General features: G+C 21.4%; 4 protein-coding genes across 4 annotated transcripts; 2 read left to right on the top strand and 2 right to left on the bottom strand.

Moving 5' to 3' along the window:
• Window positions 1-2555: 2555 nt before the first annotated feature.
• SRAE_1000017600 (Hypothetical protein) lies at window positions 2556-2926 on the bottom strand (the record flags this gene model as incomplete). Its single annotated transcript, XM_024646978.1, has 2 exons — window positions 2556-2729; window positions 2783-2926. The coding sequence occupies 2 exons, from the start codon at window positions 2924-2926 to the stop codon at window positions 2556-2558; spliced, it is 318 nt and encodes a 105-aa protein (XP_024501102.1).
• Window positions 2927-5057: 2131 nt separating this feature from the next.
• SRAE_1000017500 (Major facilitator superfamily domain, general substrate transporter-containing protein) lies at window positions 5058-6491 on the top strand (the record flags this gene model as incomplete). Its single annotated transcript, XM_024646977.1, has 2 exons — window positions 5058-6117; window positions 6175-6491. The coding sequence occupies 2 exons, from the start codon at window positions 5058-5060 to the stop codon at window positions 6489-6491; spliced, it is 1377 nt and encodes a 458-aa protein (XP_024501101.1).
• A 5791-nt stretch (window positions 6492-12282) lies between these two features.
• Window positions 12283-13313, top strand: SRAE_1000017400 (Protein-tyrosine phosphatase, receptor/non-receptor type domain and Protein-tyrosine/Dual specificity phosphatase domain and Protein-tyrosine phosphatase, catalytic domain-containing protein; the record flags this gene model as incomplete). The annotated part of the gene is made up of 2 exons (XM_024646976.1): window positions 12283-12505; window positions 12547-13313. 2 exons carry the CDS (start codon window positions 12283-12285, stop codon window positions 13311-13313), a joined length of 990 nt encoding a protein of 329 aa, XP_024501100.1.
• Window positions 13314-15380: 2067 nt separating this feature from the next.
• On the bottom strand, window positions 15381-17617 carry SRAE_1000017300 (Mismatch repair endonuclease PMS2; the record flags this gene model as incomplete). Its single annotated transcript, XM_024646975.1, has 3 exons — window positions 15381-15437; window positions 15481-17540; window positions 17578-17617. The coding sequence occupies 3 exons, from the start codon at window positions 17615-17617 to the stop codon at window positions 15381-15383; spliced, it is 2157 nt and encodes a 718-aa protein (XP_024501099.1).
• Between the last annotated feature and the right edge of the window lie 3 nt (window positions 17618-17620).

The raw sequence follows: 17620 nt of genomic DNA, 5'->3' as shown, positions 1-17620 counted from the left end.
AAATATAAGAGTGCTTGAAGTATATGTCCTTTTAACAGAATGATTCATACATTTCAATAAATAACAAAAGAATAATTAATAATATAGTACACAAATGAAAGTTTTAAAATGTCAATTTTTGAATTTTGATCAATTAAGATACTAAGTATAGCTCGTGCCACCTTGTCACTAGGTGTTTTTAGCTTAAAATATGATAATTATATTTCTATCATCACATGAGGTTAATTCTTATTATTTAAATATGTATAATATTAACTAACGATAGAAATGTTGTTATGTGATTAATGACTTGAGATAAAAATTAGTTTAATAATATATATTCATCTGTGTTATCGTATGAGGATAAAAAAAAAAATATATATATATATAAAAAGCTTTAAAAAAGTTAGATAATAATAATAGTAAAAATCAGATGATATCAGTACAATTTTAAGAATAATATAAAACATCATACATTATTTTTCATGTTAAATCAAGAAAAATTACATAAATTTAATCTTAAAAATTACTATTAAAAAAATAAATTATTAATGTGAGGAACTTTATGAATAAAAAAATATGTTTTTGAGAAAAAAAAAAATAATATTGTAAAAAGAGAGAGAAAATAAGTAAATATGATATGAGAAGACTAAAAATATTTATTATTAGATATTGTGAAATATGACTAATGATAGTAATAATAATATAAATAATAATAATAATAATAATACTAGTAATATTTTAAGTACACTCCTATAAAAATACTTAAATATATTTTGTCTTTTTGGCAGACACAATTTTTCTCTACTAAAAATTAAAATATTATAAGTCTTTGGTATTATCTAAAAAGAAAATGTAATAAAATAAAGAAAATTTTTGTCTACAATTACATTTTCCTCCTAAAAGTAATCTGGTAACAATATAAAATGTATGTCTATAATTTTATAAGATAGGTTAAAACTTTATGACGTAATTAAACTTTTTAAAAAAAAAAAGATTAGAAAAATAACAAAGAAAAAGTATTAATATTATTATTATTTTTATGTTATATAATAAAAAAAAAATTTAATTATTTTTTATTTATTATTTTATATTGCATCATTTTTATGTAATTATTATAAAAAATATTATATAAAGAATATCTATTTTTAGGATTAAAATATAAATAAAAATATATTAGAAAATAAAACTAATTAATAATATCTTATAATATTTTATAATAACATTTAAATTAAATAAATTTATATTTATATAAAAACAGAAAAGAAATAATATAAAAATATATATTATTATTATATATATTTTCGTATAAATAACAAATTTAATAGGGGTGTACTTCCTTGTACTTGAAAAAAAGTTTAAAATATTGTTCTTGTTGTTTAACAAAAATTTAACCACTCTTTCGAGGGAGTATTTTGAATAACAGTTTATTGGAGTATAACAATATTTAAATGTGTTTATATATTTTATTATTTATAGATGGCCTTTAGACTAGAGGAAAGTTGTATCAATTAAAATTATTATCTTATCACAAATTCCTTTGAATTAGAATAGTTAATGTTAAATAAATTTAACTTTTATAAATAAAATTAAGATTATATTTTCTAACAATTTAATAGAATTAGGTTCTTAGTTATATTTTTGATATATTTTTAAAATACCCCTTTTACTCCGGATGCGCAATGATAACAGGTGTTAGTGGAGTATTATAGACAATATAAGAGGTTATTTTATATAAATGTTATAAGGTTAAGTAAATATAAATTGTATTTACATGAAAAATTAAGAAATCTATTAAATAAAAATTTAAAGTATAGTTTAATAGATGGTTTAATAAAAAAAAAACATTTTAATGATAAGAATATTTTATGAAAAATATTTAATAAAAAAATCAACATCATTTTATTTTATTTTACCAAACCAAAATATTTTTACTATAATATTTTATTTATATTATTTTGAATTTATTGATAAATAAAAGACTTTTTTTTTATTGATACTAAATATTGTTATAAAAATTAAAATATATCATTAAAAACATTTTCACATTTTGAGTACTTTTTATTGTCAGTTTTTTTTTTTAAATATATAATTATAATACTTTCTTTAAAATAATTTATTTTTAATAAACATTTATACAATCTTAATTTATACTTGAATATATAATTTTCTATACCACTTTTAATAGACAATTGTCAAAGTAAGTTATTTATTTAAATAATTTCTTATTTATTAAAAAAAATAATAGTTAAAATGATTTTGAAAAATATTTAGTATATGTATTCTTAAGAAAATAAAATCTTAATAAAATTAAAAATAAAATAAATGTATTCAAATTTATTTATATATGAAATAGAAAATTACATTAACTTTATAAAATTTTTTTAAAAGTTATTAAATATGAAAAATTAATATAAAAATGCTGTTTAAGTGTGAGATCATTTTTGATTGGAAATATCAAATAAAATTATTAGTAAGAAAATTGAAGATCATTAGAATATTGCCTGTTATCAATTTTATATTTCCTTTTAATATTAATTATCTTCTTGAGAGAGATATTTTTTTTTAAAATATCTTTAAAAAACTATAGGCATTCCACCATAAAAAGATGCCTGTGGTATTGGAACATTATTTGAATTAAGTTTCATAATAGGGTATTCAGTATTTCTTCTTAAAAGATTTCGAAGACGAAGAGCTGCCTCATTATTAAACATTAAACTTTTTTTTACAGCTGATAATTTATTGTCAGTCTAAATATAAAAAAATATTTTGTAAAAAATATATTATAAAAGTAAGAACTTACAGATTCTGAAAAAACTAATGGTTGCATGTCATTTTTTTTTAATCCTGATTCATCATTAGATTGTGAATAAATGTTACCAATAGACATTGACATTGAATAACTGATAAGAACAGCAAAGAAAATTGTTGCTTTGATAAAATTCATATTGTAATATTTTTTATTAAATTTATACAAAAATGAATTTTATATTTTTTGAATAAAAATTATCTTTAAGATTTGATAAATATTAATTATTTCAAAGCCAAGTTGTATAATCTATTCTTACTTTAGTTATTTCAAGGAATAGAATATATATAATAAAATTTCTTTATTTAATTTTTTAAAGTTAACTTTGAAAAAAACTTTTAAAAATTGGTACAAAAGATTTTGGATATATCTATAATTATAATAAAAATTTATTATAAATGCGTGAAAAATGAAAATGTGAAAAGTTTTTTTTTTTTTTTAAAATGATAGTTATAAAAATATACTAAGATAAAATTATAATAGGTATTATAATTTTATTTTTTTAAAGGAAAATAATATAAATAAATTAAATGATTAGAGGAAGACTGAATAATATATATATATATATTTTTAATATTATTTTTTAAAAAAGAAAAATGAAAGTATTTATAAAAGTTTATAAATGTAAAAATATTAGAAATAAAAATATATGTTATTATTATCTTTTCTTTAAATATATATCCCATCTACAATAAATATGTTTAATTATAAGGAGTGCTACTAAAAGCAAATGAATATTAATTTTTATCCAAAATATATTGTGATAATATAATCTTAGTAAAATGAATATGATAATTTACTAAATTTTACTTACTTTATATACCAACTTTCTTTTAAATGATAGTTCTTTGAAGTTAGCACCGGTATAATGAACTAATTATTATTAACTATATACTACCACCTAAATATCAAAGTAATATTACTATCATACTATATTAAGTAACTGGTACTTTAAAATACATAATATTAAAATTATTTATTACAACAAAACTATAAAATACTTTGTAGTTAGTGAATTAATTATTACAAAAAAATGATGAAATATGCGCAATTTTTTGGAAATATCCCTTTGAATGTTCTTTGATATAAACAATTTCATTGTTTCTTTATTATATGACCATGAAATAAGTCAGAACATACCCAATAATAATAATAATATATAACTACATTAATATGTTCTTTGGTAAAAAAGTTTGAAGATGAATAATAATAAAAAGAAGTTTCAATTTAATATTAAAATTATATTGAGATCAAAAATCAAGAAATTAATTTTAAAATTTTTAATATTATATAAAAATATTTGACATCATCCAAAAAAAAAAATAAAACGGAAATATTTACAGTAATTATTTACTATTAGAAAATATATTATAAATATTTATATAGTTAAAATATAATAAGAAAGTTAAAATTTATCTTTTTTTTTGCAAAATATAATAAAAAATTAAAAATCATTAAATGTAAATTATAATATATATATATATATATATGAAAAGTCATTAAAATGTACTATATTTTATGTTATTTTTCAACCTTATTAAAAAGCATTTTAATAATTTTATGAATTTTAAATGTACTTTACGTTTATATAATTCAAATATTTTATTTTAATGATATAAATAACAATGGTATTGATATATAATTATTTCTTAAAAAAAAATTTTTTTTGCTTTATAAATTTTTAAATTAGTAAATAAAAGATGATCATTAATATATTTTAAATTATTTCTTTTGATAAAAATGTAATATTTTATATCCAAAAAATATTTCAAGCAAAAATGTTTAAATGATAATATAAATTTATTTGATTGACTGAAAGAAATCATTAAAACTCAGATAAAGATATAATATAATGTCATTTATATTGTTAATTATTTCAAATCATTAATTTTGTTAAACTAGATAAACAATAAAATGTAATACTGAATGATTTTGTAAAAAAGATACAATTAAAATTGGTATCATTATCATGATTAGTTTATTTTATTTTAAGAATGATAATATTGTTAAATGGTAAAAATTAAAACAAAAATTTAAAAGTAATTAAACCTTTCAATAAAGAGTATTTATAGCTTCAATCTGCAATAAAATATTAAAATATTTGACTGAAGTTTCTTAAAAAATATAATTTTTATTTCCTATAAAAATATTAGATATTATTCTTAAATTTAAAAAAAAAAAACAGGAATTAAATTTATATTACATAAAAGCAATTTCCTATTTTAAAAAATTTTATTACCTAATAAATATTAAAAGAAAATTTGTCATTATGTTAAAGAAAACCTCACCATGGAGACTTTTTATTGATACTGCTATACATGGAACAATAGGAACAATTGGAGATGTTTTATGTATCAATATTGGCATTTACTCAACACTAATGCTTCAATTCTTTCAAGATTCAATTAACTATCAATATGGTGAGAAATCTTCATCTTTCACTAATACTGCATTCTCATTATTCTCCGCCTCTGATATTTTGGGAAATTTTTTTATTGGAAGTATTTATGTTTACTTAATAAGATGGTTTGGTTCAATGAATACATGGGTAAAATTAAGACATACAATTGTTCAAATAAGTTGTATTTTAATGATACTTGCAAAAATATTAAATCTTTTTCAATTAGCAATTCTTTCTCGTTTTCTTCTTGGTGGATCTATGTTTTTTTCTATTACAGAAAATATATTTTTAGCAGAATGTGCTGGTGAAAAGTATAAAGATACTGTTATTCTTAATTTAATAACATATTATACAGTTATGGGAATGGTATTAACACCATTAGCACATGAAAATATATTTGGTAATCCTAATAGATGGATGTATTTATATATACTTTCTTCTATAGTATCATTTATTTATTTACTTTATACACTAAAAATATATGAATCACCTAAAGAATTATATATTAATATTAAAAATAAAAATGAAGCAAGAAAATCATTAAAATATTATTTAGGAAATAATGTTAATATTGAAAAGACATTTAATGATTATGAAGAGGAAATTAAAATAAAAAATACTATCCATAGAATGACAATATGGGAAATTTGTAAAGACCAAAAATTAAGAAAAATTATGTTTTTGTTATTAGGAGTAACTGCAGTGACGTCAATATCGTTTTATATTCTTGTTAGACCATATCTACAAATTATTTATATGAAATATGGTGCTTCTATAAGTACAAGTACATGGCTTCATATGTCCTTTCAAATTATTGGTATAACAGCATCACTTGGTGCTCCATGGATTTTTAAACATGTTTCTCATAAAAAGATGTTAACTTTTTATGTTTTTGTTATTGTTATTACTTTTTCATGTATTTTAATTGGTGAGTATATTTATTTTATTGATAAAACATCAAATATTCCATTGTTATTATGTGTAGCAGCATTGTTGATGGATCGTGCTTCTATTGGACTTGGTAGAGCAGCTATTGGAACTATTTTATTAACAGATATGACACCTATTCAGGCAAAAGATGGAATGGGACAAGTTACAACGATTTTTTTCAATTTATTATTGTGTTTTCAACATTTTACATATCTTCCATTTATTAATTTAATAGGTAATTATCTATATGTAATTTATGGAATCATTGTTATATTCATATATATAATTTTAATGATATGTCTTCCATCAGATAAAGACAAAAAATCAAAAATTCATGAAGTAAGAGAAGAATCACTTGGAATGTTAAATTAATGTTTAATCAACCAAAAACCAAAAAATATTTACTTCATATTTTTTTTGAAAATTACGTTTATAAACGAATTGTTAAAAATACTTTCCACCATAATTTTTTTTTATATGAATGATTTAAATTTAACAGAGTTAAAAATAAAAATATTTTTCAAGGATAGATTTATGTAGCTTAAATAGGATTAAATTAATCATTATAAAATAAAAATAAAAAATTTGTATTGTTTTTTTTCTTGCAAAAACTTTACTTTTAATTTTATTTTTAGATACATCTTTCTTAAACTTTTAACAAACAACTAAACTACAAATTTTAATGATAAATAATGTGCGATTAACTAAATAACTTTTTAAATGTCACTTAAAATTAAAATAAAGTAATTTATGTTATTATTAAAAAACAACACTTACTAAATTATATCCTGAATATTATAATTTTAATAATTCTAAAGATAATACTTTATTGAAAGGTTATTTAAATAGCTTTAAAATTGTTAACTATGAAATAACAACAACAAAACATTTTTAAATTTATAATTACTTTTAAATATTATAACAATAACAACATTAACTATTTTTACGTTTACATCCGTTAAAAAAACGCCTATTTAAAATAAAAATAAAAGTAAAGTATATTGATAAAAAAATAGTTTATAAATTTTCTTTTGGAAAAAAATCCATGAAATCTAATAAAAAAAATTTTTAAAGCTGAAAGATAAAAATTTTTTGTGAGATAGAAATTTTGTAATATTTAAAATTAAGAATCCATGATATTTTTTAACAAAAAAAAATTGAATAATTGATTTCAAATATATTACAAATGATTTTTGCACAAAATTCTAAATAATTTAACGTTTTATTAGAATTTTAAACTTACACTAATAAATTATAAAGATAAAATGATATATATATATATATATATTGTATAAGTATATTTAAAAAAACTTAAGAATTATAATTTTTCAAAAACCTACTGATAGCTTAAATAAACTTATAAAAATATTGAAATTGATAAAATAAACTTTTATCAATTTTTTGACTTCAATCTTTGTTAAAAAAGTTTTTTATTTTCAGTAATTCTTGAGATATAATATTTGGTGTTTTTAGAACAATTTATTTTACCAATTATTTTTCATACTTTAAAAACAATTAAAGATATAAATTTGGTTTAAAGTAAACTTTGATTAAAAAATTGTTAGAAACAAAGGAAAGATAAAATTAATTTTATATTCTTTTAAAACTGAGAAATAATTAATATTGAAATATTTTTTAAAATATAACAAATGTAGTCTAATTTTCATAGAATATCTCTAAATCAAGATGTATTAAAAAATCTTTTATATTGAAAAATGTTTTCAAGAATTTAGTTATCACTCTACTTAAAAACTTATAAACTAATTAAATTTGATGTTCTAAACTTGTTTTGATTTTTTAGATATAATATACATTAGAAACAATTTTAAAAAATAAATACATTCTAAGAAATATTGTTTAATACTTTAACCGGTGTAATTCTTGTTAGAAATTTTTAAATTAAAAAAAAATTTTTTTTACATAAATAATCAAAATTATCATATGAATAAATAAAAATCAAATTTTAAATTCAATTACTTTTTTAATTATTTATTTAATATGTTAGATTAAAATTTATATAAAATCATTATTGTATTTTTAAAAAAATATATACATATATTTAATTTTCGACTTTTCAAAAAAAAATTTCTAATAAACACATAACTATAAAATTAAGCTATTGTTAGTCATTTTAAAAAAATATCCCATTTCAAAAGATATTGACTAACTACAATAGCATATTCAAATTCAAAAAAAAGTTGCTTTTTTTTGTTCACATTTTTAGAGGTAAAGTCGGAATTCTAGAATATTTTCAGCCAATTTTTATATCTCTGAAAAAAATAAATTATAGCTATGAAATTAACTTAACTAGACCAATTTTTGAATAGAAATCGAATGAAAGTAGTCCCATCTTCATAGGACAAGTATTCGCTGAGATACAGAAAAGTTGGGAACAATGAATATTTTAGAAAAATTTCCGCCTTTCGTCATATCTCGCTTTATAATAAAAATAAATGCAATTAGATTTCTGCAATCGTCTTCTAATTAGTTTTCATATGGGGTCTACCTTCAAAATATTTTTATACCTTTAACCATTTTAGAGATATAAAAAAATGATGACAATGGATTACGCGCGAAAAAGTACCAAGCCCAGTATTTCAAGAACGGTTGAAAATTTAAAAATCTTTTCAACGTAGGGTATACCTTAAATTATGAAAGAAGCCCAGCGCACCTGGTTTCATGCTTCTGTGACTTCATTAACTTGAGTTATCGCTAGATTCTTTAAACTTTTTTTTAAACATATTTCTTATCATATCTTCATTTTTAGAAGTCCTATGAAGATGTGAATAGGCTTAATGAATTTCTCGTAAAAAATTGATCTAGAAAAAAGTATTTATTTTTAAAATTCACAATATTATCATAGAAATTGAAATTTACAAAAAAATATTCCCCAATTTCGCCCCTCAACTTTGAATCCTTATAACTCCTGAAATTTCAATTTTCAAATATTGTTGATTATATTCAAAATTCATCCCACTTCAAGGGCTATCGAATGACTATCATGGCATATTCAATTTCCGAAAAAAGTTGCTTTTCTTTATTCACATTTTTAGAGGTAAAGTCGGAAATCTAGAAAATTTTCAGCCAATTTTTATATCTCTGAAAATAATAATGTTATAGCTGTAAAAATTTATATTCTATATCTACTTTTAAATAGAAGTCGATTGAAACTGGTCCCATCTTCATAGGATAATTATTTGCTGAGATACTGAAAAGTCGGAAACAATGAATATTTTAGAAAAATTTCCGCCCTTGGTCATATCTCGCTTCATAATGAAGATAAATGAAATCAGATTTTTGCAATTAACTTCAAATGAGTTTTCAAGTGGGGTCTACCTTCAAAATATTTTTATACCTTAAACCACTTTCGAGATATAAAAAAATGGTGACAATGGATTACGCGCGAAAAAATACCAAGCATAGTATTTCAAGAACGGTTGAAAATTTAAAAAAGTTTTCAACGTAGGGTATACCTTAAATTATGAAAGAAGCACAGCGCATCAAGTTTCATGGACCTGTGACTTCATAAACTTGAGTTATCACTAGATTCTCAAAACTCTTTTTTTTATCATATTTCTTATCATATCTTCATTTTTATAAGACCAATGAAGATGTGAATAGACTCAATGAATTTATCGTAAAAAAGTGATCTAGAAAAAAGTATTTATTTTTAAAATTCACAATATTATCATAGAAATTGAAATTTACAAAAAAATATTCCCCAATTTCGCCCCTCAACTTTGAATCCTTATAACTCCTGAAATTTCAATTTTAAAATATTGTTGATTATATTCAAAATTCATCCCACTTTAAGGGCTATCGAATGAATATAGTAGAATATTCAATTTCCAAAAAAAAATTGTTCTTCATTGTTCACATTTTTAGAGGTAAAATCAGAAATCTAGAAAATTTTCAGCCAATTTTCATATCTCTGAAAATAATAAATTTATAGTTATGAAACTAACTTAACTAGACCAACTTTTGAATAGAAATCGAATAAAACTAGTCCTATCTTCATAGAATAAGTATTTCTTGAGATACTGAAAAGTCGGGAACAATGAATATTTTAGAAAAATTTTCGCCTTTCGTCATATCTCGCTTCATAATAAAGCTAAATTAAATAAAATTTCTGCAATCGTCTTCTAATTAGTTTTCAAATGGGGTCTACCTTCAAAATATTTTTATACCTTTAACCACTTTCGAGATATAAAAAAATGGTGACAATGGATTACGCGCGAAAAAATACCAAGCATAGTATTTCAAGAACGGTTGAAAATTTAAAAAAGTTTTCAACGTAGGGTATACCTTAAATATTGAAAGAAGCTCAGCGCATCAAATTTCATGGACCTGTGACTTCATTAACCTGAGTTATCGCTAGCTTCTTAAAACTTTTTTTTTAAAAATATTTCTTATCATATCTTCATTTTTAGAAGTCCTATAAAGATGTAAATAGGCTAAATGAATTTCCCGTAAAAAATTGATCTAGAAAAAAGTATTTATTTTTAAAATTCACAATATTATCATAAAAATTGAAATTTACAAAAAAATATTCCCCAATTTCGCCCCTCATCTTTGAATCCTTATAACTCCTGAAATTTCAATTTTCAAATATTGTTGATTATATTCAAAATTCATCCCTTTTCAAAGGCTATCGAATGAATATAGTAGCATATTCAAATTCCAAAAAAAGTTGTTTTTTTTGTTCACATTTTTAGAGGTAAAGTCGGAAATCTAGAAAATTTTCAGCCAATTTTTATATCTCTGAAAATAATAATGTTATAGCTATAAAAATTAATATTCTAGACCTACTTTTAAATAGAAATCGATTGAAACTGGTCCCATCTTCATAGGATAATTATTTGCTGAGATACTGAAAAGTCGGAAACAATGAATATTTTAGAAAAATTTCCGCCTTTTGTCATATCTCGCTTCAAAACCAAGATAAATGAAATCAGATTTTTGCAATTGACTTCAAATGAGTTTTCAAGTGGGGTCTACCTTCAAAATATTTTTATATCTTTAACCTCTTTCGAGATATAAAAAAATGGTGACAATGGATTGCGCGCGAAAAAATACCAAGCACAATATCTCAAGAACGGTTGAAAATTTGAAGATCTTTTCAACGTAGAGTATGCCTAAAATTATGAAAGAAGCACAGCGCATCAAGTTTCATGGACCTGTGACTTCATGAACTTGAGTTATCACTAGATTCTCAAAACTCTTTTTTTTATCATATTTCTTATCATATCTTTATTTTTAGAAGTCCTATGAAGATGTGAATAGGCTTAATGAATTTCTCGTAAAAAATTGATCTAGAAAAAAGTATTTATTTTTAAAATTCACAATATTATCATAGAAATTGAAATTTACAAAAAAATATTCCTCAATTTCGCTCTTCAACTTTGAATCCTTATAACTCCTGAAGATTCAATTTTAGTATATTGTTGATTATATTCAAAATTCATCCCTTTTCAAGGGCTATCAAATGAATATAGTGGCATATTCAAATTCCAAAAAAAATTTTTTTTTTCATTTTTTTAAGAAAAATTTTTAAATTACTTTTTTTTCTTTATTTATTTGTTGCTTTAGTATAAAAAATTTTATTAAATCAACATTATAATTTTAAAAAAAAATTATACATATGCATAATATTCAAAAAAAAATTTCTAGCACGTTAGTAATTCTAAATTGAAGCTATTATTAAAGTAACTAAAATATATAAATGATTGCAAACAATAAAAACTTATTTAAGATGGCATTATACGATTTAAATACTTCTTAAGTTAGTCATTACTTGATAATGATTCAAAATTTTATTGAGAAATTATTTTTATATCAAATTTTTACTATTAATTGTCACTGTATTTTGTTTAATAATTAGAAATTTTATAATAAAAACTTTTTAATTTTATTATATTTTTATTTTTAACAAAAACGTTATAATATAACGATCAAAAGACATTCATCGTTTTCAAAATATGAAAAATAAAAATATAAATATTGTCTTAAATTAAAAAATCATTTTTCATCAATATAACATTCAAATTTATCAATAGTAAAGTGAATATAAATTATTTGCAAAAATTTTATAAAAATGTAATCTTCATTTAATTTCTTGACAGTCGATATTATAACATTACAAGATAATTTATCAAAATAAATTATGGTTAAAAATGGTAACGAAGCTACTAAGGTCATTGCTGTTCGCAAAGAAAGTCCAATGGCACAAGCTATTCTTAAATGGGTACGAAGATGTTTAGAGAAAAAAGTCGCTGGTTTGCGTGAAGAATTTGCTGGTTTGAAAAGATATTGTCCTCCAGGAATGACTACCAATGCTTTTAATGCTAATGCTGATCGTTCTCGATACAAAGATGTTCCTGCACAAGGTATTTATTTTATTTTTGAATATTATAATTCTTTTTTTTAGATGCATATAGAGTTGTTTTAAAATGGCACGCTAATCCAGGAATGGAATACATACATGCTAATTATGTAGCATCACCAATTAGTGAAAAAAGATTTATTTGTTGTCAAGGACCAATGGACAATACAATTGCTGATTTTTGGCATATGGTTATTCAAGAAGAAACTGAAGTTATAATAATGCTTTGCAATATTATAGAAAAAGGACAAAACAAATGTTCTCAGTATTGGCCAGAAACTATTGGTGCTAAAGCACTTTATCAAGATATTGAAGTAACTTTAGTAAATAATTCTGAAACTATTGGAAATGATGTTAATGTTAAAAAGAATAGGCTACGCATTCGTTGGAAATCAGCTGATGGAAAAGCTACTGGACGTGACATTACTCATATTCATTGGCAGGATTGGCCTGATAGAGGTGTTCCACCTACTTCTGGTACACCAGGTGCTTTACTATCAGCCATCCGTGGAAATAGAAAACCTATTGTTGTCCATTGCTCGGCTGGTATTGGTCGTACTGGATCAATTGTTGCTATTGAATGTGTCTTAGAAAAATTATCATATGGAAAAGATTGTGAAAATATGGATATGTTATTAAAAGAACTTCGTAGTCAGCGTCCATATAGTATTCAGAATGATCTTCAATATCTTTTTGTTCATCGTATTGTTCTCTTTGCTATTTTTGATCGCTTCAAAGTAGGAGAAATGGCTCCAGAATTAGTTCCATTGCATCAACAATTTATTAAAGACTATGACGAAGCTACAACTTAAATTAATTTTTGGATAACACTTACTTCTATAAAATATTGAAGTGAATAACAAATAAAGATTATTAGATCATTAACATAATTCATTTAAAATAAAATAGACTTAAATTTTTATGTCACATTAGTATTAATAAAAGTACGTCCACTATTGTACAATAAATTTGAGATAATACTAAGACAACATTTTAATTTCCACATTTGTATGCTATGAAACTAAATGTAAATGAAAGATAAAAAAAATATTAGATATTTTCTGGATTACATAGTGACTTTTATTTTATTTTAGTTGATAACATAAAATGCAAAAATAACATTATAAAATATAAACATAATCTTAACACTAAAACTATAATATTTAAATTAAATTTTATATTTGTTATATGTTTACATCCATTAACAATAAATTAAATGAATTTAAAATAGAAATATTTTTGAATGAATAAACAACTAATTGATAAAATATATTATCTTAATTCATAATATTATTGTTTTGAAAAATATTATTTGACAAATATATCAAAATAACTAGTAAAATTATTAATCTTCTTTTTCATAAAATGAAAACATGAAAAAGTTTTTAAGAAAAAATTAAGTTCTTTAATATTAAAAGTATAAAATATTTTTTAATATTTATTTTTAATGTTAATCACTTCAAACAATTATTTTTTTGGTATCTTTTAGGGTGTGATTTATGAAAACAGTGTTTACATAAATCTCAAAAAAAAATTTGATAATATATTTTTTTAGAAAAAGATACTAACTTTTTATTGTTAAAATGTTGAAGATTCTTAAAATCTCTTTAAAAAAGTTATATTAGATTTTTTTAAATTCTGTACTATATTTCACTATTTTTGTTACTGTAGAATATTTGTTTTTCAAAATTCAAAAATTGAAGCTTTGTTTGTCTGTAAAAATAATTATTTTTTTAGTTTTAAAAAGATAAATAACTTAAAAAATTTTAAAAAAGTATTTCAACTACTTTTCTCGTTTTAGTATGAATTTTTTAAATCACTTATTTTCATTATAATCACCATCTCAACATTTGGTTTACAGTTACTGATTGATATGTTGATTAACTGAACTTCTTTTCTCTTGCTATGAAAGTATTCATGTGCCATCAACTTTATAGTTTCTGTAATATCTTCTTTTCTTAAACTTTGATTAATCTATTTATACTAAAATTTCAGGATTTCCATTGATTACGTCTGACAATCTCTATAGAATCTTAATAAAGATGACTTTTGTAGCGTTTTAGTAACTTTACAGCAACTGATAAAGTTTTTAACTGAATTTTTTTGTTTTTTGGGTTTTTCCAATAATGAAAAAAGTACATAAACATTTTTTTTGTTCAAAAGAAGTCTTAATTAATCAAAAATATTTTTTTGATACTTCAACGTTTAATAAAAAATTATAAATCTATGATAATTTTATAAAATTGAACATGGTTAATTCAAAACACAATACGATAAAATTAATAAATTTTTTTATATTTTTTATGAAAAAAATCCCAAATTATCAACATACAACGTATGGATTTTTACTTAAAGTTACATAAAAATTTCATAGTTTTTAATAACTCTTTTTTACTTTTAAGAGAAAGTTATTTATATAATTAAAATTGAATTATTTTAAAACAAAGTAAATTTTACTGGATTCAATAATTAAAAATAAAATTATTTTTCTAAATTTTTATATGAATTTTAAAATTAAAGGAAAAAAAATTCATTTATAATTAGTTTGTTTTGAAGTTTTAAAAAAATAATAAATATAAAAAAATTTTTAAAAAATAATATTTTTTGTCTTATTGTTAACACGAAGTATTGTGTCATTTTCTAGATCTTCTATTATTTTTGTCTGTTTTAATTACTTTTTTTAAATTTTAATTTTCTTAACGAAAATAGAAAAATTATAGTTTGTTTAAAAATTATATAAATTTAAATATAAACAGAAATTTCTATTATAAGTGTCAACTAAATCAGATTTATTCCCAGTTACTTGTATCAAAAACTTTATTCATTTATAATATGCATAAACTTAGTATGATAATGATTTAAAATTGATCCAAAATAAATTATGTATCATTTTGATAGTACAATTGACGGATTGTTGGTCTTCCATGAGGACAATTCTTAAGAAAAAAAAAACATTAAATAAGATTTATCATTACTTACCCATGGAGAATCTATTTTAGACAAATTTTCTAATATACTTTTCATTTTGTGCACTGATAAAGGATCTCCCGCCATAACGCTCCTCCTACATGCTTTCGATGCAAAAATTTTTCTTATCTTAGTTGGTCTATAATTTGTATCAGGATACTCAGCCAAATGAACAGCCATCTCTTCGATATCAGAAATATCAAATGTATAACCTTCTAAATGTGGTACATAAATAAGTTCAATTAATTCATCACTATTGTTTTCCTTGGAAAACTTAAATCTAAAACCATTTTTTTCAAAAACATTTATATTTTCACGAATTGCTGATTCATATACAGCACCAAGTTTAACTTTTATAGATTGTAATAAAGGTTGAGGTGATATAACTCTATTTTTTTGTAGTTTTTCAAAGTTATATATTTCATCACTGGCATGTTGATCGATTATAAAAATCTCATTTTTTAATTTACCAATAATAAAGCCATTATTAAATTGACCTATAACCTCCATGTTAACAAAATCTTTTTTATTAAGATGAAGTTTTAACTCCTCTTCTGCTTTTTTTTCATTTTCTACTCCAAATGTTAAATGAATATCATCATTTTTTTTAGAAAAAGCATGTTTTGAAAATTCTTTTGCAGAATCATATAACTTATTCATACTAAATTTTATAACAACTTGAGGACGATTTGTTATATCTGATTCCCCTAAATTATTTTCATTAAATTCCTTAAGATTTGATTTCGATTCTGTAGTCGAATTCATTATTGTTTCATCAACGAAATTTGTTTCATAAAGAAGAGAATCATGCTGTTTTGTATCATCACAAACTGCTGTTTTATCAGAAACTTGTGATAACATTGTAGAATTAAATAATTTATAAACAGTATTTCTTTTTCCAACAAAAGAATCATATGATGAAACAGGCATATTTGAAATGGTAGAATCATTTTCAATTTCTTTAGATTTTAAAATTTGTGAATTATTCTTACCAACTTTATTAATAAGTTTAACAGGTTTTTCATGTTTTTTCTTAGAAATAGGTGAATTTTCAAATTCATCAATTTTTCTTTTTTTTAGCTCGCATGAATCTGATGGATTATTTTTTTCTAAGGTAGCAATTATACAGCTATGAATTTTTGCCAATATTAAATCCATTATTGAACACTCCATTGTGTCTTTTAAGGGGGAACAATTAACATCAAAATAATTACTTGGTAAAAAAATTTGTAAAACAAATATAATTCCATAAGATAAGTTAGCTCTATGATATGCAGCTTTAATAACATTTTTAATGTTTGTATTATTTATTGGTCTTTTATTAACAGATAAAAAAATGTAATCTAAACTATTTCTTGTAATATTTTCTAAACCACTTATGTAACCTTCAAATTTTACATTATCTATCTTTTTAATATCAGATGTAGTTTTATCTAATTTAAATATTTTATATGTATCATCATCAATATCTACAACTTCGAGTTTTATTATATTACGTAAAAATTTTGTTTTATCAGAAAAAATAGATGAAATAGCAGATTTTATATTAATATTTCCACCACAACTTCTCATTAATGTTATTGTTTTACCATTTACAATATTCACTAATTCAAAAGCTATATTTATTTTAGCAAAAGCATAATTTTGAAGTATTTTAACAACTTCTTGTACTTCTTTTCCTGATCTTTTAATAAATTCTTTCCTTCTAACAGAAAAATTACACATTAAATCTGTTACTATAACTGTTGTGCCAACCTTCATTGAAACTTCTTTAGTTTTCTCTGGTAAATATTGTCCATTTTTATCAAATTCTAATTGATACCCACGACTATCTTTAACTTTTGTTAATATTGTTAATTTACTTGAACAACACAAAGAATTCAAAGCCTCACCACGAAATCCATAAGTTTTTAAAGAAATAAAATCTTCATAATTTTTTATTTTAGATGTAGCATGAAGTTGAGCTACCATTTCAAAATCTTCTTTTTTAATTCCTGAACCATTATCCTCAACCTGAATTTTATTAATACCATCATTAAATAATTTTATTGATATTGTTGTCCCGCCAGCATCTAAAGAATTATCAACTAATTCCTTTACAATTCCTACCAGATTTACACAAACTTGGCCTGTTGTTAATTTTCGACATATT

Source organism: Strongyloides ratti (genome assembly GCF_001040885.1).
Source record: "Strongyloides ratti genome assembly S_ratti_ED321, chromosome : 1".
NCBI classification, from domain to species: Eukaryota; Metazoa; Nematoda; class Chromadorea; order Rhabditida; family Strongyloididae; genus Strongyloides; species Strongyloides ratti.
This window is presented reverse-complemented; position numbering and strand designations above follow the sequence as displayed.